Raw genomic sequence first — 24,388 nt, 5'->3', positions numbered from 1 at the left:
TGATCATATAGTTCTCCCTAGTGGTGTTCTATCTACCGGATTCCTAACTCTTCCTAAATTTGTTTCAGTGTTTGGGAACGACTGGTACTGTTGTGGGAATTGATGAAGATCACGATATTGTTGTATCATATCCCAGTGGAAACAGGTAAGAACCAAACTAACTTCAGCTTAATTTAAGGAGTGTCCGTTCTGTATTTCATTTAGTACACTTGAAATTGAAATTTTGAAGGTGGCGCGAAGGCTGTAACTTGAAAGTCTGTACACACTGCATGGTCTTGACAGATGACATAATCAGACTACTGCAGAGATATTCATTCTTTATGGTACCGTGCTGGAAAACTGCAGAAATATTGGTCTCCACCTGAGAGTTGATGCAAGCAACTTCTTCCCCCTTTTTCAGATGGACTTTTAACCCTGCAGTATTAACCAAAGTGAACACAAGCACTAGCAGTGGAGCCTCTGCCTCCAGCGAAACCAGTACGACCACACAGTATGCTGTTGGGGACCTAGTACAGGTCAATAGTGACACCGAGAGAATCAAAGTTTTACAGAGAGGGCACGGTGAATGGGCGGAGGCTATGTTACCAGTGAGTGATGTTAAACTAAAGTTTGGTGTACATTGTACATCAGTCTCAAAGCACTTTACAGTCTTTCCCAGACTACATGTAATCCAGAAATCTTTCTGTAGACTAGAAACCAATGAGTGCACATACTGCGCTACACTTGGTGGCACTAGCTGGGCCTCTTGACCACAAACTTCCGATCACAATGCAGACATTCTTTTGCTGTTTTACTGCGCTTCCCAAGCCCTTTTAACCAGCTGTTTCTGCCATTGCCTGGTGACAGCCTGCCTGTAGAAGTTTTCCAATATCACAAATAGACTGCTGCCAGATCTTCTTATCTATAGTATGGTGTACATACCCTTGAGGGCAAACGCTATCTTTTTCCATTCTTAGTGGTATTTGGCACATTTGTTAAGTTCTAAAGCCTTTCAGCAATCAGTTTTCATCCTGACCTCTGGATGTCATCACAATTCATCCTTTCCTTGCAGACCCTCGGAAAAATTGGCCGCGTCCAACAGATTTACCATGATGGCGATTTAAAAGTTGAAGTGTGTGGTACGTCATGGACGTACAACCCATTGGCCGTTGTCAAAGTGGCCTCAGCTGATGGTGCCCCTATGACGAATCCTTCAGGCGGTAAGTTGGTGTGGTGTTATGTTTAAGAAAAAGTGAACTAAATGATTGAATAGTCAATACCGGTAAGCCCAAAGTGAGGAATTTCGATACCATTTTGTACCTATCTGGCCAATACTGACACTGTCAAACTAAGCTTGGACATCCATACCACACCTTGTGCTGTAACTAAGTAAGGTTGCTGCTTTATCCCTGACCATTTCAGTAAGAACTTCTTTGTTTGGTTGTTCGTAAAGAGGGTATAGTAATCATGACAGGCTAGGAGACACACCTTGATAGAAAATAGTGCAAAATAAAAGTCAACATTTCTCTATTTCTTTTAGAACGTCTGAGTGCACTCCTCAAAAAGTTGTTTGAAACGCACGTTTCTGGTGATGTGAATGAAGAGCTAGTCAAGGCCGCCGCAAATGGAGACGCTGGGAAAACAGAAGAAATACTACAGCGGCCAGATGCTGATGTAAGTTCTCTATTAAGTGTTTGTGTGGTCACATTCAGGTGTCCTGTTTACTTTCCTCGTCTGGCCTCACACTCACAGCCAAGTGGGTAAAAACTGCTGGTGTACGTAGCCCCATATGGTCCGGGATCATCAAATAAGGCATCGTGGCCCAGGTATGGGCCTTTGCCGAAATCATATCTGGGGTGACCTTGGTTTATGTTGGCTTATTTATAGGAAGTAAATGGTCCTGGCTCTTCTTAGTCCTGAGACCCAAACAGGGCTGAATCAAACTTTTTGGTCCTGGGGTTTGGGGCAGAAAATCATCAACGTTGGCGTCTTGGTAGAGAGTAGTCCTCTGCCACTGGGCCCAGCTCCTCTTCCTAGGAATCCTGGCTCCCCTCATACCTATCTTTCCACATCAATTGATAGTATTCCTCTCTCCATCTGATGCCGTCATCAGAAGGTCTCATTCCAGGTGAATGGCGTGTTTGCGGGTCACACGGCGTTGCAGGCAGCATCGCAGAACGGCCATCTTGAAGTCATCAAGGTTTTGATGAAATATGATGTTGACATGGAAATGGAGGTGAGTGGCAACGTAGGCTACCAAACTATAGTCCGTTTTACAGTGCTTTATAATAATTAGAAGTATTCGTCTGCCAAAATCCACTTGAATTAATCAATGACACTTTACATAGTTACTACTTTTCTTCCTAGACAGCTGAGCTCAGTTTGAGGTTTGGTCCAAATATGTGCAGATCATTTCAACTCTTGCAAGTGAGAAAAAAAATGTATCTCGCTGTTGCTTGTATTACAGGACAAAGATGGTGATAGGGCCGTACACCATGCAGCTTTTGGCGATGAGGCTGGCGTCATTGACCTGCTGCACAGGGGAGGCTGCGACGTCAACGCTCGCAACAAACGCCGACAAACACCACTGCATATCGGTGTGAATAAAGGCCATGTGAGTGTGGTGAAGACGCTGTTGGAGAGGGGTGGACATCCAAGTTTACAGGTTAGTTGCGATTTTGGTTTCGATGATCTTTTGGTGATGATTTAAACTCTTTAAATCTGCTGAGGAACGAGAAATATGAGCTGAGTTCGTCAGTCAGGAGTCACCTTGCACAAGGCTCTCGTAAGAGGTGTCACCTGAATTGCATATACGATTGTTTTTTAGGATTCTGAAGGTGACACGCCCCTCCATGATGCGATCAGCAAGAAGAGAGATGACATGTTGGCGTTGATGCTCGAACACGGTGCTGACATCACCATCACCAACAACAATGGTTTCAATGCTCTGCACCATGCGGCACTCCGTGGAAATCCCAGGTAGGAGAAGCATATTTTCATGAGGAATCTCTCACAATCTCATTTTATCTGTTTTCTCTATTAAAAGACAGACTTCTCTTCATCATGGAGCGGCAATAAAATTAAACAAGAAGTCATACCGTTAATATCAAAAAGGTTAACTTTATCTGGTACAGAGTTTGAAAACCATTAAAATGTCTGAATATCATCCAAATGAAACTTATTTCTCGTAAATCGTCCTTTCAAGGAGCGTCTTGTGGTTCACTTTCGGCAAATTTCTGATATCATCATCTGGACAATTTTTTTCTCCAAATATGTCAGAATTTTGCATATTTAGGAAAAACATTTTTAATTAGAAAACACAACAAATGAAATAATCTAACAGTCTTCTATGTTACTCGAAAGGCGTTGTGTCTAGGATGATCATCTTCTGAAATCTTGTCGAATTCATCGACCCTTTCACTCTGTACCAGTAAACTTGAAACCACATCATTTTGACCCTCATGAAGTGGAGATGTCAAAAAAGACGACTCAGTTCCCATTTCCTCGTCACTCATTTTGCTGTTTTGGTCTCGTGCAGTCGTGGTCACTCTTATACTCAAACTGCAGGTCTTTTCTGTTTCCATCTTTTGTTTAAAGATGGCACCACTCCTGCCCAGTTGAAGCTATGTTGAAGTCTGGTTTATAGTGAAACAAAATTCCTCCCGAAGTCTTTCATTTCAGCATCACTGCTTCTGATGAAAAATGACTTCTATGTGCATGTACTCTTTTCAACAGATTTTTTCTCTGCATTGAATAATTGTCTTTTGTAATTCAAATTTTGTGTATGTTTTGTTTATGTTTTATTTTCATGATCAGACTGCCCTCATACGAATGTCTTCTTCGATATCCTCTATACTGTTAATTGTATTATTCATTTTCTGATTTAGAATATTAGATTTCAGCATACTCTCAAGAGGACTGAGGGAACTTTGAGTTGAATAAGATGTGTGATCAAGTTGTAAATTGGCATAGCAAGATGTAAAAACTTGTGACGCCGCAGTTGAAACCAGGGTTATTTAGTTCCTTTTAAAGTCACTAGTCTTCATGCAAGAGGGCCAGCATCCCGTCCAGTTGCTACTGCCACTATGTGGGCAACTTTGGAACTAAGGTAGCTGTCTGTGCACTGTCTGGCTGAGTACCATAATGATAATGTATGTGCCATATTTTACGATAATTTAATGGATGTCTGCTCTGAAAGTGTTTGTCCCAAGATGAGAATTTCACGATACTGGGCATATACATGCATACCAACACTTATCAGTTATGGGCTGATTGAGTTGGTTTCTCCCAGACCGGCTTTTAGAAATTAGGCCAGCAAATGTCACAGAAGTCTGTCGAATAAACAGATATGATATCCTAGAATGTTCGGTATCTAGAACATCCAGATTTTCTGGATGCGGAAATATTTTCAGTGGTGTATTTGGTCTCGATGAGAATGTTTGTTAGAATATTGTCTTGGTTATTTCACCTTTGACCCAGGGTGTGGTGGGAAAGACCCGTTTTCTCGTTCCCGGGATTTTCATCCTCTGCGAGGAAAAAGCTCCTGTGAAGGCAGACCAAATAGTATGGGATGATCCACTGTTGTCCTCGTACAGTATTCTCAACTACTCCTTTGAGTCAGTGCCACAGTAGCAGAATTTGGAAGAAAATTCCAACTTTCAGAATCAGCTATGGCAATCCTTTATGTGCATGTGTGACCGGATTGAAACTGGAAATATTGTTCCCAACTTCTGCCAATCATGTTGTTGCTGATTTGCCCATTCAGGTGAAAGGATGGTTGGGGGCTTAGAACATAGAAGGTAGAAGGGTGTTGTCCAGTGTCATAAAGTGTCTAGTCTGTACCCCAAAGTTACAGCCCATCTTTGATGATGGTCGAATTCTTCTAAGTTTAGATTTGTAACGGAGTATAATGATGTAGATGCATGCACCCGATGTGAATTCCTTCGCCTACCTATACAAGCGTGGAGCTGATCAAGTTACAGGCCCATAGCTTACCTAGGATCAAACGTATTTTCGTAGCTTTTCCAGCAGTAATTTTGTGAAGAAGCTGGTAATATAAAGCAACGAATGCTTCAGTTGTTCTTTGAAGAATATTTTAAAAAGATACCTTTCTCTCTGCCCTGTTCTTCTTAACACAAGTAGTGAAAAGATTTTGAAGTTTTGACACCAGCATCTGCCTGTATTGCTTAGCTTGAGGTATTTAGGTGCGCCTCACCGATCGTCACTGTGTCCCTGCCTTTGCATTAGCCAATGCACTATACAATGCCATCCCATGTATAATTGTGATCAAATGCACCAGAAGGTACTGTCGGCCTATGTTTTCAGCTGGGCAATTTACTCCTTAGACTAACAGAGGACCCTGAACCAGCACCACGATCTGCAGAAGTTGGAACAAAATTTCTAAATTTTGAATCATAGCCAAATCTGGTATGCGCATGCGTAACCGAATGCAAAATCAACCGTGGCACTGATTCAAGTCCTCAAAGGAGCAGGCCTATTGGTGCAGGCCTGTTGATATGATATTTCCTCTCAAATTTCTTTGTTGTTGTCGTTCCTCCTCTGTCCTGTAAAGTGATCTTGCAAAGAATATTTGAGGGAGTTTCCAGCAGCTGATGTTCCTGTTGCACTTGGCCTTCACAGCTGGTGCTGATAATATGTTGTCTTGTACATGTATCAGCAGGTGCATCACAGAATCTGCATGCTTAAAGGGACAACTTGGGCATGCCATTTATGGGTAGAGTGGGTTCATCTTAGAAATCTGACTCCCATTGTCTTGGCGGCCAGAAACAGATGTGTGTCTGGTTGATGAAGGGTGAGGCCAATGTGAAAAATCCTGATTCATACTTGAAATAATATCATCATTCACCTGCGCAAGGCCAAGAAAAATATTGCATTGGGTTCTCGTCCTGTCTTCAAATATGAAGAAAATTCCTGGATATTGAACATCCTTCTGCTTGAGGCCAAGATATAGACTGCAGTAGGGGACAAAGAATAAATGAACAATATGTGAAGTCTATTGTCTTATTTATTCCAATGAAAAAACCTTGACTATACATGCTTCCCGAAGTTGGTGGCTTGCATTGGAATTAACTTTTTTCCCCTTGTCCGTCATTAAAGGCATTCAAGTGTGTTGGTCAACCAGGACTATCTCCTTTGTCCCTCCACCATAAGGCCTAGTTTCCCCTTATGACATCACTATTTCGGACACTCAGCGCCCCATTTCTGGAAAGGTGTATACTTGCATGCTCTCATCCCACACAAGGTCTGAGGACAAATGCTTCAATTCTACTCTAATTCAAGATATCCATGTCTGCTATCTCAGCCTGACGCCCCCAATGATCAGAGAGTCTGATACAGCCGTTTTTCAAGGCTGAGGAAGAAATGATGCATGTTGCCATGGTAGCGGGAATCAGGGTGAGCAGTCGATAAGGGTCTGCATCCTTTCTATCATCAAAGTTATGTGGATTTCCTCTGACCGGACGCGCCTTTTTAAATTTGTGATCATTCTACACGTAGTTCAGTTGAGGGACATCTGAATTCCATGAATCAGATCTGCTGTTTTGGTTCTCAAGACTCGTGGTCGGGGCCTTAAACTGCTTTCATGGCTTAAAGGAGATCTCGCATGACCAGCGCTGTAGCCTTCTTTTTACATTTCACCGCCGAAGAAAATTTGCCTTCTCAATTCCTCAATTAATTAAATATCAACTGAGGCCTGGAAAAAGGCATTGTATTGCTCGTACAAAATTCGCTCTTAAAGTAGGCAATTTCATAAACAATATTGTCTTCACATAAGGGCCTGACCCCCCCTTTTTGGTGTGCAACAAGACTTTGCATGGTGATGGTGACATCTGGGAGAGGGTTTTTGTTACCTCCTTGCCCAAATTGTTTGGACGTAGATCTCCAAACCAGTACTATCCTGAATTGGGCTCCATGTTGATTTGTTGTCTGAGCTCCCCATGAGTTTTTCTTGGTCCATTCGACTCCATGTTTCATTCGATTATCAGCGGTCATTCGTATTCAATGTCCCACCTCTATAGGCAGTTAACGTCTCTTTGGGGTACTGGACACCATTTTGGTATCAATAGTCTGACTACAGGTGCTGGTATTCAGTAAACATGAGACGTTAAGTTGACTCTGGATGTACTCTTTGCGTCTTTGGACTTGAATTCATTGCTGTAAACCCTTTATTTTCTTGGTTTCATTGGCAAAAAAAGGTCATTTCCAGATTTTAGTTTCTTTAATTTCGCCCAAATATCATGCATCAGCTGAAAAAAGGTTGGGAAGGGCAACTTAATTTGTCTAAAGTGCATTTGGAAGCAAGTACCTGTACATGACTTCCCAGGCGCTAGTCTCAACAGAATTCTTAAAAAGTTTGCTCAAGCAAGGCATAGGTACCAAGACATACCAAGCTTAGCATGAAGGGTGTGGAGTTACTGATGTTATATTTAGCCTTGCAGCTGCCTGGGCTGATACCCAATATCGCTAGCCCGCTATCTTAGCATGTCAGAGTTATGCCAGAAGCCCATGCTAGGCACATGAGCCAGGGCTATGTTTGAGTGTTGAAGAAAGTACTGTATTGCTCGATACCTATGGCCACGCTTTTTAACGAGTTTGCTTGCTACGAAATATCGTCCCCATCTCATATGTCAAAATCCAGGCAGTCTGATCCCGTCAGAGATGCAGGATTCTCAATTGTGGGCACTCCTGTAGAAATTTAAAACCAGTATAGAATTTTTCTCTTCTTACCATTCCTGTGCCTGTTCAAACACTTTGGGGATACCATCCATTACCGCCCTCGCCAAACTTTGTTACCGACTGCATTATTTTACTATTCAGCTGCGTTCAAATGGACCAATGGACTTCGGCCGTTCTTTCCTGGCATTTTCACACCGTTCAGTTGATAGAAAATGACATTTCTTAATAATACCACACAGTTGCTTTGGAATAGACCAATGGACATTGGCCAAAATTTCTTACCGTTTTGTCATAAAACTGCTTAAAAATAGACCAGTGAACTTATGCAATTCTTTCTCGGTTACAAAATAAAATATTATAGACTCATCTCTTGAATAAGTTGTGTAAACTCTCGAAAGGCAAAAAATCATGCACTTCTGCAAACATTTTCACCTTTGAATAGATGTTGCTGTCAATTGGCTCTTTTTCCAACTTGTAAAAACTTTCGGACATGTGCCGATCTATTCTCACAATAGGATGTTTTTTCTGTTGCACAATGTCTGAGGTAAACTACACCTCCCCATTCATCAAAAATGAGTTTTTCTATCATTCTCCATTACAGATTACTTTTTTCTCTCTATCTTACTTTATGAAAGTATGATGGTTATCTTGGTTCTGGCTGGCTTAATTTTGAGGTAAAATGGAGTGTGTTTATCAGGTTTTGGGTGTCTTTATTTCTATCAGCTGTTGGGCAGATGAATTTTAGGTCTTTACCAGTCCCCCTCCCTCCCCCATGAGTGAGTTTGTTCTGAAAGTGTCAAAACAAATAATGTGGTTGCATTCGTGAGATTTGTTTGTCAGAAAAACTGCACGCGGTCACCGATTTGATATCCAGTATTGCCTGTCCGTCTCATCAGAGAGTGAAGAGTGTGGCGCTTGGTATCTCATATGTGAAATTGGTGGTCGAGTGTTGTCACTTCATGTATGCTGCATCAGGCTCATTTTATTGACTGAACATTTACATGTATGAGATGTGGGTTCGGGCTTCTTGCATTGGTGTATGCAAAAATCTTTACGAATGGGGCGGGATTGTCTGAGAGGCCAGGCATATAGAAGTATGCATGTTAGAATTGTTCAAAACTTACTGCTACCCATAATGTCATGGATGTGTAGGCCTTGCTCGTAGCGCCCCTCTGGAAAAGATGTTCCTGTTTAGAACAGTACCTTGATGCATTGTATTGTAACATTGTTTTATCAAAGAGTAAAACGGAACTCTCGAACATTTCTGATGGGAATGAAAAATTTCCCCACGAACTGTGATACACATGCCTAGCTAGACAAAGTGAGAAACGAACTGCATTACAGTTCCCAGTAGGCCTATTCATACTTCTAATTTACTAGCCTAGCATACCAAATACTGAGAGTAAAAGCTATGTCTAGTTGATGTGACTGACTGGACCTACAAATATCGCTGGTAGAGTGAAGTTCCTCAATTCAATCAAATAGTCCATGAATAATCCTAATCATTCGACAAATGCTGATATCATACATCATCTATAAGTTACAAAACCAAATATATCTATGACACAGATAAAAAGAAAACAAACAATGAGGTTGAATTTAGCAGTGTCATGCTTGGAACAGTGACAATTCTTCATTCTGCGTGACCTCAGTTGCAGAAATCTCCACCTGTGATCAAATATGATGATGCATGTTGCAGCGACTTGAAAACTTTGTGGTCTAGATGTGGATTCTGAAGAATAGGACCATAGGTCTATCAATAACGTTCGTCTGCCTTCGCGCATGGGTGTTGATGTGTATAAACTGCCATTTATAACACCCCCCCCCAATAAATGTGACTTCTGCTATCTATCAGTGCTATATGACGAGTCCTTTCCCAGTCGTGATCCTTTTCCCCATTTCTCTTAATCTCTTGTTCTTTTCTCCATTGTCCTTTGTTGCCGAATCGTGGTGAACATAATGCCATCTATCAACAATATCAGTGTTGTCCACGCAGATTCCTCTTCCCATAATCCTTCGCTCCTTTCCCATGATCCTTTGCCGCAGCATCGTGTTGAACATAATGCAGACTACAGCTGGTTGAAGGGGACCAAATGCATGTCAACACAGACAATTTGGCCCGATATCAACCAGCTACAGAAATCACATTTCATCCTTGGTTTATCCTTGGTGCTATCCTCCACTTAGAATGTTACAAGTATCTACACCCGCCGGCGCTGCAACTTGGCGCTGACTTTCACAAGGTTTTGTATTGTTGTGACAGAAGCGCGTTGTCAATTTTTTCTGAGTCTTGACCTGTGCCCTAGTGAAAATCAGCACCTATTGGGATGTTGATACCGTACTTATACTTCTTACCTGTGAAGTAGACTGGTAACCACTATGTAGAAGTTGCACATAACCAAATTTGTGATGAAGTATTTTTGATTCGAAAAACCAAACGATATTTCATTATCCGCCAAAATAAAACCTATGAAATTTTTAAAATTCGTAGAAATTTCGTTAATTGCAAAAAATAAGTGACAGACTTTTTGATATCATATATCCTACGCATGTTTTGGTGACCATTCATCATTCTTTCTGAATTGTCTACATTTTTTCTCAAACATACCGTTGAATTTGGAAGGAGGGGTAAAGATTCAAGGGGTACTTTGGGGTCCATAATTGTCTACATGCACGGACACTTAGACATAACTTGCACTCACAAATAACCTTCATTTTGTGGTCCGTTTCCTCAAAGGGGAAACATGAGAATCAACGTCACTGTGTGATGAACCTCGATATAACGATGACATAATGATCATATGAATGATCGTTATTTGTACAAATGAATTTTTAAAATGAAACCAATGCAAGGCATAATGAATGCAAGGGTACAAAATGTTGATGACTCCGGTTGAAAAATATCATGGAACAGAAATGAAATGCCTCGACAGACTGGATTAGATAATATATCTACAGACCTGTCTCGAGTATACGTTCCTCGAAATATTTCCCAAACCAATCAATGGCCAATAATTGAAATAATACGCGGCTGAGGGTATTTTCATGTCGGTTTGATCTGATGTCTGGTTTCCTTGGGTCATAACCCACGCAATGGTGGCCTCCAGTGACCGTGCACTGCCATCTGCAGGCAGCCAGGAACATAACTTAGCAGACACCAGACATGTTGCGGTATTTTTGATGCAATTTCCAGAAAATTAAATATTTCATTAAAAATGTGTTGTACTTACGTCCAGCCCTTGTTTCCCTTCGAAAGCAATGATTAGTAATCATCGGTAGAAACATACAGGTATTTACTCCTCTTGTTCCATCTGCTGAAGTAACAGGGCAAAATATCCAAATTCTGTCCATGATAACCCAATACATTGTAATTATCATACGATAGACCCTCAGGACAGCCAATGCAGTACCGTGTACTGCATCAGCAGCTGTACAGCATCATCAAGCCAGCGATGGTGTAATGAGATTAACTATCTAGACGTTTATATTTTCCTGACAATCTCCACACATCTACCAATAACATGGAGAAAATACTTTCTCTGATATAGTGAATCCGGGTTGCCAAATTTCTCAACGTGACCTTTGACCTCGCAGAATGTAGCATTATTGATTTTGTTTGCAGACGACGGCTGATGCTGCGTCTGCTGCAACTGAATTGGTATCTTTGCGATAAATGTGGCTGGCGTATAGCACCACGATAAGTGGTATAGCGTACAGCACGTCATAAGCTGTATATTGACAATTACGTATCAGAGAAATTCATTTCAAGGTCGCAATGATCTGGTGACCGCAAAACATCGCGAGTATCCTAGCACTCATTATGGAAAATTCTGACGAGTCCTGCACCCAGTCTCCTGCAGGACTTGGTGACGGATTGCCTTCATTTTCCATCATGTTTCACCAATAATACAATTAACATGATTAATTTTTCTGTGACTGTATTATACACATAGAACCATCCTATACCATTTATGGTCAGTTTTGACGATAGAGCAATTATTCTAAGAGACGAGCAATCGTTTTGCTCTAAATGCATTATATGGACCAGGGCTCCCAGGCCTCCACGATGATTACCTGATTGTTGCTAATTATGCTTTATTTGGTTATTTAGAATCTACTGGTGAATTCATGGTGCATGGATGCCACATGTATTCTACTTCAAAAACAATTACGAAATTCTTTTTCATATTCATCATTATATCTGGTGGTAAAATAAAACGATTAAGTTAATCGGAAATGTAGGCCACCGCACCATATCACTTTTTGACCGTATACATCCAAGGTTAAACAAAAAACCTGCTCAAAAATGCAGAGCTGCCAACCTGCCAGTTTGCCACTCTGCACCAAACACAGAATATGCGAGAGACTTTTTTCAAAATTAACTGAAGAATATGCAAAATTTGCCATGAAATCTAAAGTGTAAGCAAGCTCTAAGTGACCTTGACCTTGAGTCAGTAATGATAAGCAAGAAAATGCAATAAAACGCCAAAATTTGTCAAAAATTAAAAGGTGTTTAGGAATAGGGTTTGCTGTAGCTGCCATGGTATGCTTCAAGGTTCAGTATCATGTCATATAGGGTGACTTATAACGTCATCTTGGTTAAAGTTGCAAAAGTTTAGGTAGTACCGGTACAAAGTAAACTAAGAGTAACGGGCTGGTTACTCTTGGGTTTAAAAAATGCAAAACATATTGGTAAAAGATTTGACAGTGAAATATCAATTACAATTGTTTTTAAAACAAACCTTGCTCAACCATGGCCAATTTTGAACCTGGATGATGTAGTTTGTCACCCTAAAGGGACATCATACTCCCCGGCCAGTCACCAAGCTCGCGACACAACCTTGAGTGAGTAATTTGGCTTCAGTACAATGAGATGACTATGTATGGTGATTGTAGGAGACGTGCTTTCGATGACCTTGCGTTGAGACGCTGTCCTCCCTGTCAGGCGAGTCCATGCACGCTTGCTGCTATCCTCGGCCAGATCAATAAGTGAGAGATGCTTCTGGTTAGCTTAGTCTTGATGTGCTCTTGTCTGCTGGCTTACCCCTGGATGTAATGACAATTGGAGCATTTGGATGGCTGAAGATGAGTGGGGGTGGTGTTTGTTCCTGGTGACCTTGCCTTCATATTCAGATACATACAGTCGAAATCCTCTTTTAAGACAACCCTGGATAACGGTGATGTGTATAAAATTGACTCGAAGCATGTGTCTGCCAATAATGTAACCTAATACATGTCCACCCTGGATCAACTGAAAATGTATAGTATATGCATTGCTACCCACCAACTTGCTGTTATAACACATCTCACTGTACACTGTGTGCATACACACACAGACTGACTGCGGTCGTCAACTGGTGTTAGAAAATGACACAAGATATAGTCAAACCCTAGGTAAATAAAAAATGAAAATCTGTGAGCGGATAACGCTGGCCTTTAAAAAGAGATAGAGTATTCAGGATGGTGACCTGCTTCATAAACTCGTGACCTTGACAAACTGGTGACCTTCACCTTTGACTATCTCATTCATGCATGTTTGAAAAGTACCCTTATAGAATTTTGAATGATTTTATATCAAGATATTTTTCTTTAAAACGATGCTTTCTCAATGCAACTTCCCATTATTAGAACAGAAAATGATGCTTTGCATGATATATTAAGCTGATCAAGGCATGAAATTTTAACCTCCTGCAGTGTGATCCATTGTTATAAAGTAAAAAGTTATACAGTATAACTTTCTTCATTATTCAGTTCTTTCGGTGATAAAAATTTATAATGGCTGATTTACATGTTTATTTGTTGAATTTCCAGTATGGATCATGAACTGTAGGAGATATTTGGAAAGGAGGGGTGAAATGAAACATACTTACCTGAACTCAACTGTTTACTTCCAAAAGTAACAATTGATGCAACAAAATAATACAGAATACAATATCTCCTTGATTAAGGGTAATATCTATATTTGCATTATGGCATGAGCGATAATCCCATTTCTGAATGACAACTTTGCTTCATTGATATCCAAACAAACTGCTGCGAAGTTGTATAAACGGTTGTCATGTCGGTATCCATGGAAAGGCCTACCAACCACGCTTGTCGGCTTTAGAAAGCGAAGTCCGCCGGTAACCTCTGCGATGCTCCGACATGATCACCAGGCAAGGACAGGTAGTTGGGTCTACCTGTGGAGCACGCTGCCACCTTGTCCAAATCCACACAAGAATCAGACTGAATCGTTGGTACGCCATCACCCATCTATACCCAAAGTATTAGTACCTGAGTTATCTAGCTAGCTGTGCAACTCAACCCTGTACCTTCCTTACTTACAAATTAGGCACCTTGTACAGTAGTCTGGAAAAAGGTATTTTTAGCAGCGGCGGGGATTTTTATGTACCGGTACGTCGCCATGTACATGGGATGTACATGGTTGGAGAATGTGGTATGTTTCAGTTATATGGCGATGGTGAGGAAAAAATTCCACCATATCCCTAGAATTACCCATCTAATGGTTCACCTCGTGCACAGAAATAAACGCAGAAGTGATGGGTTTCTTCCCATTGTCATGGCAATCACGGAATGCTAGCAGACGACCTTGCCGGAATGTAAAAATATGCAAGGTTAGCAATTGAGAGCATTTTGTAGCATCTCAGGTTCACCACCAAGAGCATTTCGCTATCATATCCTCGCCATACAAGTAACTAGGCTAACAGTGCTAGGCTGTATGGCTAGTTGATAGTGTTATAAACCATGTCAAAGTGAGCATTTGTAAAAAAGGTACTGCGGCGCCATCGTCATCCAATACTTGTAGAATAATCTATTCTCGAATAAGTCGTTGATATTTGCGCCAAATGAAAGATTTCTTTGGCTGGCACAATGGATGAAACTGATGCATGTTGCCTCTTGGTTGTGGGTTGGATTCCCGGTTAAGTCTGCTTCCTCATATCATGGTTGAGAAAGCGACTGTTTCTCTTGTTATCTTGTGATTCGTTTTGGGACCTTGGTCAAGACATTTGACTCTAACTATTTATTCTTGAGCAAGGGACTTCACTGTGTCTTCTTGATGTGACCGCAGTTTTGAGACCTTGGTCAAGACAGACCAAAAGTCATTTACTGGCAAAGCAAGCAAAATCACCTTGATGTGGAAGGTGGCTTTCATGTTATCCTGATTGTGAATCCTACCTTTGCGAGGTATATGCCCTTGCCATATACCAACGTCTTGTGACATCTGAAGACATATCCTGACAGACGAAACAGAAAGCATTTCTCCTTTAAACTTTTCATTCTTTGAAACATTGGACTTTGAACAAAATTAATAGTATTTTTGGCTGCATCACTTTCATCCAAAAATCATAATCCTGTTTAATATTTTTCAATTTGTATAACATTTGAGTAAACCATCCGTGACAGTGGAAGGTTCATATTTGGAGAGCATTCCTGGCAGGTGCTGTGCATGGTTTAATTACCGTGGCCACCAGGTAATCAACCAGTACCTTTACCTTCCAGGATTTACCTTCCTAACTCCACATTTTGAAGCATTTCATGAGGTCAAAAAGTTGGTCGCTAGCCGCACTTACACCACCTGAAAATGGACCACCAATCTTGGTTCGTGAACCAATGCCGCACCATCGAAAATCCACCAAGCGCTTACACCAGCGCTGCAGCTAGTTATAAAATCCGGCTACAGATGGCGCGCAAACAATAAGCAGAACGCGGAAAGCCTTGGGCAGAAAGCGCCATTTCGAAAGCGCCGCCTGGAGCCGAACCATCTAACTAGCTAATTGCCGATCCATTTGCGCTTACACCACGACAAAGCCGAGCTTTTAACAAGCCGGGCGAATTTGGACCATCAAGCTTGGTGGGACAAATTCGCTCGGCAATTTGTATCGGCAATGGATTGCCGAACCAATTTGTCGCGGCAATGTGGTGGTGTAAGTGCAATTGGTCCACCAATATTTCGTGGTGTAAGCGCAGCTTATGATTTCGTCAATGGTCATCACTGTGCCAAACAAATGCTTCCTCTAGGTGTGCAATCTAACTGATAGCAATTTTGATACAGGCAGTTGCAATCATACCCCCGGCCCAATGAACAGCAGTTTTGGTGGCATGGGATAAAATTTGCTGGTCTCACCAAATCACCAGTCAGCAGCCAACTCTATGTGTAGAATTAACATTGTCAATTTAATGTCAATTCTTGAGACTTGAGTGACCCAGAACCTGGCCATCAATCCCAACTACAGGCGAGTACAGTGGTCCTGACCATTGTAATGAGTTAACCTGCATAAAAGAGTTAGTTACCTGGTACTATCATGTGTGGCAGCACTGGAAAATTTGTGTGGGTGTTAGTGCAGAATCCCTGTGTACTGTAACAATTAAGCCTGGTAACTAAGCAATTCTAAGGCCAGTCAAATTGGTATTTGCAGTTTTCTCCATGAATTCAAAGTATCAAAAGCTAGAAATCTCAAGTTTTAGCAAATTAGTGTGCATAAAAACTGAAATATAGCGCAGCCAGTTTGCTTCTTATTCCCTGAGTCACAAAAATATTCAATGAACACCATAATTGTAGGCGTTTAAATGGCTGTCTTTAGGCAAGTCTTCATGCTTTGCCAATAAGTCTGCTCTAAATCCCCTTTTTGTCAGCCCGAGGCGGCCGACCGTTTCAGCAAATGTGTTCTTTTCTGAGTTCCTTTTCATTCTGAAAAATCCTGGCCGGCAAAATAACGGCAGATTTCACAAAAGGATGCAACAATGAAATGACTGTCTCCACCTTCCAAGTTTAGAGCAAAACGTGCCTGGGTTTGCTGTGACGGGTCACAGATTTTGAAACAGACTGTACGACATGTGTTTTTGCATCCCCATCAGGCCCCATGGCCTCTTGACCTTATTATCAACTTGTAGTCAGAGGGCACAGATCTCAAGTAGGGTAATTTCGGCCTCTGGCGGTGTAAATTTCTCATAATTGTGACTATAAAATGAAAAAAAATCTGTATGCAAATTACACTTTCCGTCTGTGTGTACGCATGCATACTTTTTTGTTCCGACATGTTTTGCTTGTGATCTTGGACAAGTAACTTGTACCGATGAGTATGTGCGTAATGAAGAGTTGCAGAGTTCACTTTGTCATCTTTGTGCTCTTCTCTTCAGAGATCCTGGCACCTGAAGGGTTAATACACCTTCACTGAAACAGCTAAGAGAAATGCCATAGGGTCAGGATCAGTTCACCTTGAAAATTCTGTTACTACGTATATATGTTAGTACAATCCTCATGGAATTTAATTGCAAAGTTAAGATGAGATTGCCACCTTGGCTATAGGTAAAACCAAAGTGTGCTCCTCAGGAATTCAAGGTATGGTCAGTTTCAAGCTGACACAGCTGAGTTTGTGTGCATGCTCTAGTGAATGGTGTGTATTGTTTCCTGCCTCAGTTAACTTGAAGTGAGCTAAAGCCTATTTCAAGCTTCTTTGACTCAGTTTGTATGTGTTCTCTACCACATCAAGTACCCCTATTCTTGGGAAGGTTAGGTAGATTTGGGTGTTATCCTACCTGGGCGCTGCAGCTCATCATCATGCTGCCTGCTTCTGTTGCATCCCAAATATGGCATGGCCGGCCCAGACAGGTACACCTTGATCAGCTGGGCGCCTCATGAGTGGTCTACCCAGTAAATCAAGGCCTGTGCTCACATTTTGAGTTGAACTGATTTATACTGAGAAAAGTGCATGAATTTGAAGGCCTGACATGTAAAATGCAATTTCTGCAGACAATTTTGTAACCTTGGATCGAATCGATTGGTAGCAGTAATGATTGAGTCTGATAGTTATCATCTCATCCCATTGCATGGTCTCCGAATAAACAGATCAAACACCCTTCTTCACTATTAGACAGGAATTCTCCGTGTGCCAGGGACAAGAAACAAGTTTTCAACCTGCTTTGTTGTTAAAATCTCGTTTCCTGCAATTCTAAGCTGAATTGGGTCACCCCGATTGTAATTGTGTGTGGTAGGCTATAGGCCTAGGCGTAAAGAAATTATAACATCTATCATCACATACAGGCCTAGAAGTGACTGTTCACAGCAGCATTGTGGGCATTCTTGCTGTGCTGCATCCAGGAGTACAATTAACCCTTTACATTTAACATCCTTTGCCGAAATGGCAAGTTGGGACAGGCCTACTATAGGCCTGCCTAACAGTCGCATATCAGAATTTTAAATGTCGTGTGGAAAAGTCCAGTTTCATTTTGACAGTTTGTGTTGTTATGTGTACTAAGTTCTTGTATAGAGGGCCGTTCTTTGGGACATCAGAAATTGTATGCAAACATTCTACTAACTATACGTTTTGTGTCACTTGCCAATGTCTATCTCTATAGCGCCCTCTGTATAGGAACTTTGAACTGTACATCACTGTATTGCTGACCCAGCAGTATCTACCACATGTCTTCTCTGAAACCAAATGAGGGATCAACCAAATGAGGGATCAGCCAATTGGCTGCTTCTTAATGTTGTGTTCAAGACTGTAGTTTTATGTTTTGTGGGCATCTGGTTTGCTTGAATATGGCCGAACCATAAACTGAAAAATTTTGCTGAGTTTTTGCCTTTTGCTTATGTTTCTGAAAAAAAGGGGAAAAGCGCTGGAGTCAAAGACAAAGAGCAATGAAAGCAATGTGTTTTTGATCACCACACCCATAGATTGTCCCGATGTCACCTCCCATCCTGTGCCCCAACAGTGACCCAGTCTGGTTGAAATAAACATCAGCATGCCTGCTGCTGCCTGAGACAAAGAGCATCATAAACGCTGGGATATTTAATATAATTTGACCCACTTGGTTTATTTTTGGTACAAATACCATATGGGGGAAATTAGTGTTGGCGGGAATGATAGCGTCCATTTGGGCAGACATTTTGAAACATTTGGTTCTTTGTTTCTACTCCTGTTATGTTCAGCCTAGAAAGACAACCTTTTTAACAAAGAAGATAAAACAAATGCTTTATTTCGAAAATTTCTTGAAGTGAAGTCAAATGCATGTGCCAACTTCTTGAAGTCATTGAGAATTCTAAGTGATAATGAAATAAAAGCTGATTTTGACACATTTTATGCTGTTATGGCTTTCTCACCAAAACCCTCTGCGGTCGAAACCTTGGCCGATACATACATGTAATCCCTTATAAAGACGAAACATAACCCCGCGGTTTTAGAATATGACACACAATGGTAAGCCGTCTCTGATGCTTTGCTTAAAAAGAGTCCAATTTGAACCAAAACTGACCATATTTAGCTAATGAAGAGTTTAACACCGATTCTCGTCACACAAAACTAAAGCCATCCTCTCTCCACAAATCGCGACCATTTCTAATTCGACTACGCATAACGATATTTTAAGAGGCAGCAGCTATACCAGAATGCAAACAGAAGATTTATTGCCCGATGTCATTGGTACGTTACACAGAGTTAATCTTCGCAACATCCCAAGAGCGGGCCGATAGGAAAATATGCATATTAAATGCTATTGAGCGCACAACGTGACTAATACACCAGAATGATGTAAAGAATGTACGCTGCAGCATCCTTAAGTACATGGTGTCCTTCAGTTATAATGTAAGAGTGTTGTATGGTCAATCGCTAGACAGAAACGGTTTCAGATTCTAGAATGGGGACCTTGTAACAGTGACCTTGACAATCCCTTCTACACCATTTATAGCTGAGTGGGGTAAACCTTGGCTAAATCTCTTTGTGAATACCTAGACCGAACATGGCTATGGTAAACCATTGCTGAATCTTGTGAATGGCTTGATATAGACCAACCATTGATGGTAAACCATTGCTGAATCTCTTTATGAATACCCAGACCTAACATAACCATTGGTGAATCTTGTCTTCTTGTTGTGAATACCTCACCATCCGGCTGTTTTGTTGATACAAAATAAGATCCTGTCATAGAAAAAAGACCAGTGATCTTACCTTGAATCGAAAATGACGGATAGCAAAGAAAATCTTGTCCAGCATCACTGGTTGTGCTGGGGCTGTTACAGTAAAATGTAAAATCAGTACCATCAAACTTATGACGTGCACTGTTTGGGCCTAAACTGGAAATCTCTTCCGCATTAGTGATGGCATCATGGCACCATACTGGACCTAAAACCAAAACTGAAATGGTTTCTGAATAACTGAAAGTGGGCCTATAAATTCAGAAACGGGAGGCGCACGACATTGACAAGTGAGCCTAGGTTTCTCTTTTGAAGTATTACCAGAATCATTAAGGGCCGACAGTGGTCGAAAGGATGCCTAGTAGAGACAATGAGAGCGGAGGGAGGTACTAAGTAAGATATGGTGGCATGAAAACAATGGATGATTCTAGGGGTATAAAGGATAAATGGTATCATCAGTTGGATGTCTAAGAAGTTCTCTGTCTAGAATGGGCTGTATGTCAGAACAAAACTGATAGAAAATAAGTTGAAAATGAAAAGTTCTCAACTTTAGGAACTGATTGACTTGAGGTGACTGAAAACTCTGACTGCTGTTGGATAAGAATTTGCCAAATAATGTAATGGAAGGAAGAAGATTTGTCTCAATTTAGATGTTAACCAAATCCAAAGAGGAGTCCACTCTAATTCTGTCAATTTAAGTACCAGGCAAAACATTTGCCACAAGAAAATTGGGTCAGCACCATCATGGAAATTAGGTGTGGTAGTGTTCAGACAAAGAGTGAAACTATTTGAAAATGGAAATGAGGAAAAGATGAAAAAAGTTTCAGGGAAAAAAAGGAAACTTGGATGAAATGACATTATGCTTGGATGAACATGCTAGACCAATGTATCATTCTATAATATCCTGATCTAACCCTAAACCCAGAACTAGAAGCCATAGGTCCTAAAGTTGCAAGGCGTAAAGAACTTTTTCTAAGTTAGCATAGTTCCAAATCCGTTGGTCCGTGATGATGTGTGATTCCCTTTTCCTAAGTCTTGCTATCCTTCGTGTGTTGAATGTACATGGAAGGGCTACATACTTCTTTACATTCCATAGTTTCCTATAGATATGGGACATAAATAAGTATGTGACCCTCACTCATGATCGCTGCTCTGCTTCCCTTGGGATCTGAACGTCAAATGGCAACTCCTTACAGTGAATACACACATATAAGCAGCATCCATGTAAATCCTTAGAAGCCTTGGGTCAGTGTGCCATAATCCTTGAAGAATCTGAAAATATATAAAGAAGAAACAGGTAAATTTGTGGTTTGATGTGAAAATGGAAAAAATCCTGAATGGTGCGTTTCATCTGGAGGAATATGCTAGAATGAGACTGAGAGATCCAGGGAATTTTATATACTAAGTAGATTTCATGTGAAGCTCATTACTGCCAAATATGGGTTTGATCCGGCCCAGGTAAAGCAAAAATAGACCACATGTGTTTAGGATTCGAGATGAATCCCACATCCATCTGGATTATCCTCCGTGCCAGGCTCCTCCTTCCTCACGAATGGTCCACCAGGTGAATGAAGCGGGTGGTGTGGGCACCACAGCACCAAGGCGAATGCAGGCCATGTGGAATATGAATGAGCATCCCTCTGATGCCTTCTGTAACTGCTAGCCGGCATCATTCCAATCTGTATTAGTCAGCCAGCCACGCACATCAACTGATTTACAAGTGAAGATTAGCTTCCCAGTGTAAGATCCTGTAACATTCCTCCACTGCCAGTAGAAAACTAGTAAATTTCCGCATGGACCTAAAACGTGGCCTGGGATCCCTCCCCTCACAGGACCTGCTTCCAAATGTGTCACTGAAAAGAATGAATGGACTCGCCAGCATCCTACATATGGGAGTGCCTCTGGTCCAACTGATAGTGACGGGTAGGCTAGCTAAAGAAGTGTCCCACTCCTGATCAAACTCTCCATGTAGTGAATGGCTTGGTGACTAATACCACATTTATATTCTCGATGCTACTGGAGGACGTTGAATTTGCACTGGGGTCATGTCTTCTACATCATTAAATCAGTTACCAGTAGTTACTGACACCCCTATGTGGGACATGGACCGACCCGTATGAATGGCGGCATTGTTTCTACGGCCTGCCAATCAAGTCTCCGGGGTTAGCTGTACCAGCCGTCCCCACTTGATTACATAACTAAATCCTGATACCAAGATCCCACTCTATTCCAATCTGAAGTTCAACTGGAATGTTTGTACAATCAATGTAGTACATGATTTGCACTTGTTTCTGTTGACTAAACCTAAATTGAACCTGATGACTTTCATCAGTCATTACCATAAGAAGCTCAGCATTAATCTGATAATCCTTGGTTGCTACTCCAAAAGCTGACCATCTATATTTGGCAGTAATAACCACATTTCTAGAAGTATTTTTTCATTGTTTTGTTATCTGATCAGATTTCCATTTTCCTTCTTCATTGATGATGAATGACATTTTATCCTTGGTAATATCATCGAGGCACTTGAACTGGGTTTTCTAAGATGGATAGGAGAAGGTTGCGGTCGTCAAGGGATTCATCAGAAAATAAAATTTCTGGCTGCTATATACAAAAGAGCTATCGGCTGTCAAAAAAGTTCCATATCATCTATATTGTACGTCTCATTTGAAACAATATTACTGGTCACGAGCTGAATTAAAGGCATTTATTTGAATTTGAAGGGCATGAGGCACACATCTCTGAATCTAACACATAAAATTGTCAATGTGTGTGAATGGCATAACAATATACACACATTACTTTTGTAACTCGGCACAGATGATATTCAGAATAAACTATCAGTGGCAACATTGGGAGAAAAGTGCCCCCATTTTGCTGCAATAATTATGGTCATTATTGACAGTATAATAATGAGGCAACCATGTCTCACATCCCCACCCATCATCCTTTGTATTACAAACCGACAATACATGACCAATCCAGTGAAACAGTGCATGCTATACAATGCACAGTAGATACACAAAAAGGAAATGCTGGTTCAATTTTGATTAAATCTTGATTGCCAATTAAGTAAATTTTTAATGCAGGCTGTAATCACATCTATTGACTTGGCGCAGTGATCAAAGTGGATCAGAAGAGGTTCTTGCTTTTAGGCTGTCAAAATCATGTTTTCAATTTCCCATCCTCTCACAGCAGGTCTTTGTGTTGTTCCTGAATCCAAAGGCCTTCTTTGGGAGGATGTGAGTTTCTGTTAGCCAAGTCCATCACTCTGATTTGGATGATTTTGACTCTGGGCTTCTTGTAGTAAAATAACTTTTGCAGAAATCTGTTGGAAATCCTTTACAGAACAAAGATCCCTGATATGGTATGGTAAACAAGGCCAGTAAACAACGGTGCACCTTCTGTTTTTTGTTTAGACCACCTAAATTCCAGGGATCATTGTTAAATCCTTCTGTACCATGTGTTAGAGATTTGCTTACTGCTCCTTCAGGGTGAGGCTGCTGGACTTGAAAGGGTTAATCTGGTCTCGAGAGCAAAGTCCATCCTTGTGACGTGTTTGTAGTGACAGACTATACACACCTAGAACGTAAGGGATATATTTGTAATTTGAAAGTTCTTTGACACAAAGTAACTCTGCATGAAAATCAGCAAATTTGTCAACTTTTAGGTCGCCTGTATTCCTTGGTTTTCGGTTTAAAGAAGTCCTCAGTTTGAAAGTTTTTTTACTTTAGGTCAGAGTGAGAAAAAGAACATCGAAACAATCCCAAGTTAACAATCTGAAGCATTTTTACAGGCCATTACAAATACTCCATTTTTATGAGCATTTCACGAGATAATTCCTTTAACTGTGTGATGGCCATTTTAGTCATGATATGAGTCATGTCAAGGTCCTCCTGATAGTGAAAGCGACTTGAGACTTTCCTTGGCAGGATGCACTTCAAGACTCACAGTGTATCGTGTACTCTTCCATGTCTAGTGCACCATGGTTTGTTTGAGTCTAGTATTCGCTTGGGTGTGATGGAATGAGGCATGACGAGAAAGTGAGGTGTGAAAGTAAGATATACTGCAGTTCCCCCGGCTGACTGGAGTTGCTGCCCGGACAGAACCTAAGTTCATTTTGACAAAAAAGCAGTGCAAAGAAGTTGTGCTTTCGTAAATGGTAACGCATTTGGCCTTTTGCAGATTAAAACCCTCCCTCCCCTCTTTAATTTAAACTCAAAGAGGACAGGTTTTCCGTTGTAGTGATGAGAGGTATTGGGTGACATGAATAAAGACTAGCAAATGCTTTTACTTCAATTTTGTACTGAGAGGCCAAGTGTAAATGTACATTGAGTTTTAGATAAAAGCGTTTACTACTCTTTATTCATATCACCCAATGTGATCCTTCTCTCAAGTCTTTTCTTCTTCAGCAATGAAGGGGTTAATATTCATATGCATAGGAATGGGCCTACTTTGAGAGCACAGTGCCTGTGTAGTTAGAGTAGGTCTATGATTTGCTGCTATGCTTGTTACTTAATTGAACTAATTGCCCTACTAGGATGTCATGACCTAAATACTTCTTAACATTTTTCACAGATCTTTGGCCAGATTTTATTTTGCTGGCAGCAGTTGCTGCATCTTTATTCCTGAGGTTATGCCTTTAGCAAAGAAATGATTTATGCAGTTTTCATAACAGTACCGCCTCTGTAAACCAGCCCAAACCATCCAGTGCTTGCAAATAGTTCCTGTAGAAATGTTGGTGGATAGTTGCAAGACCAGTGTCCTGAAAATGTCCATTCCCCCTCTTCACTGGCAGTGTTC

The 24,388-nt window shown here is 41.0% G+C and overlaps 1 protein-coding gene across 1 annotated transcript in view; it reads left to right on the top strand.

Annotated features, from left to right (window-relative positions):
* The window catches only part of LOC135486952 (E3 ubiquitin-protein ligase MIB1-like), a 40,558-nt gene that overhangs the window by 4,250 nt on the left and 11,920 nt on the right, over positions 1-24,388 (top strand). The window contains exons 6-12 of the mRNA XM_064770163.1: positions 69-145; positions 401-587; positions 1,052-1,199; positions 1,520-1,653; positions 2,093-2,215; positions 2,447-2,644; positions 2,807-2,958. Of these exons, the coding sequence (XP_064626233.1) occupies positions 69-145; positions 401-587; positions 1,052-1,199; positions 1,520-1,653; positions 2,093-2,215; positions 2,447-2,644; positions 2,807-2,958 (1,019 nt within the window). The remainder of the gene's footprint in view (positions 1-68; positions 146-400; positions 588-1,051; positions 1,200-1,519; positions 1,654-2,092; positions 2,216-2,446; positions 2,645-2,806; positions 2,959-24,388) is intronic.

This window comes from Lineus longissimus, chromosome 4, assembly GCF_910592395.1.
Source record: "Lineus longissimus chromosome 4, tnLinLong1.2, whole genome shotgun sequence".
Classification (NCBI taxonomy): domain Eukaryota; kingdom Metazoa; phylum Nemertea; class Pilidiophora; order Heteronemertea; family Lineidae; genus Lineus; species Lineus longissimus.
This window is presented reverse-complemented; position numbering and strand designations above follow the sequence as displayed.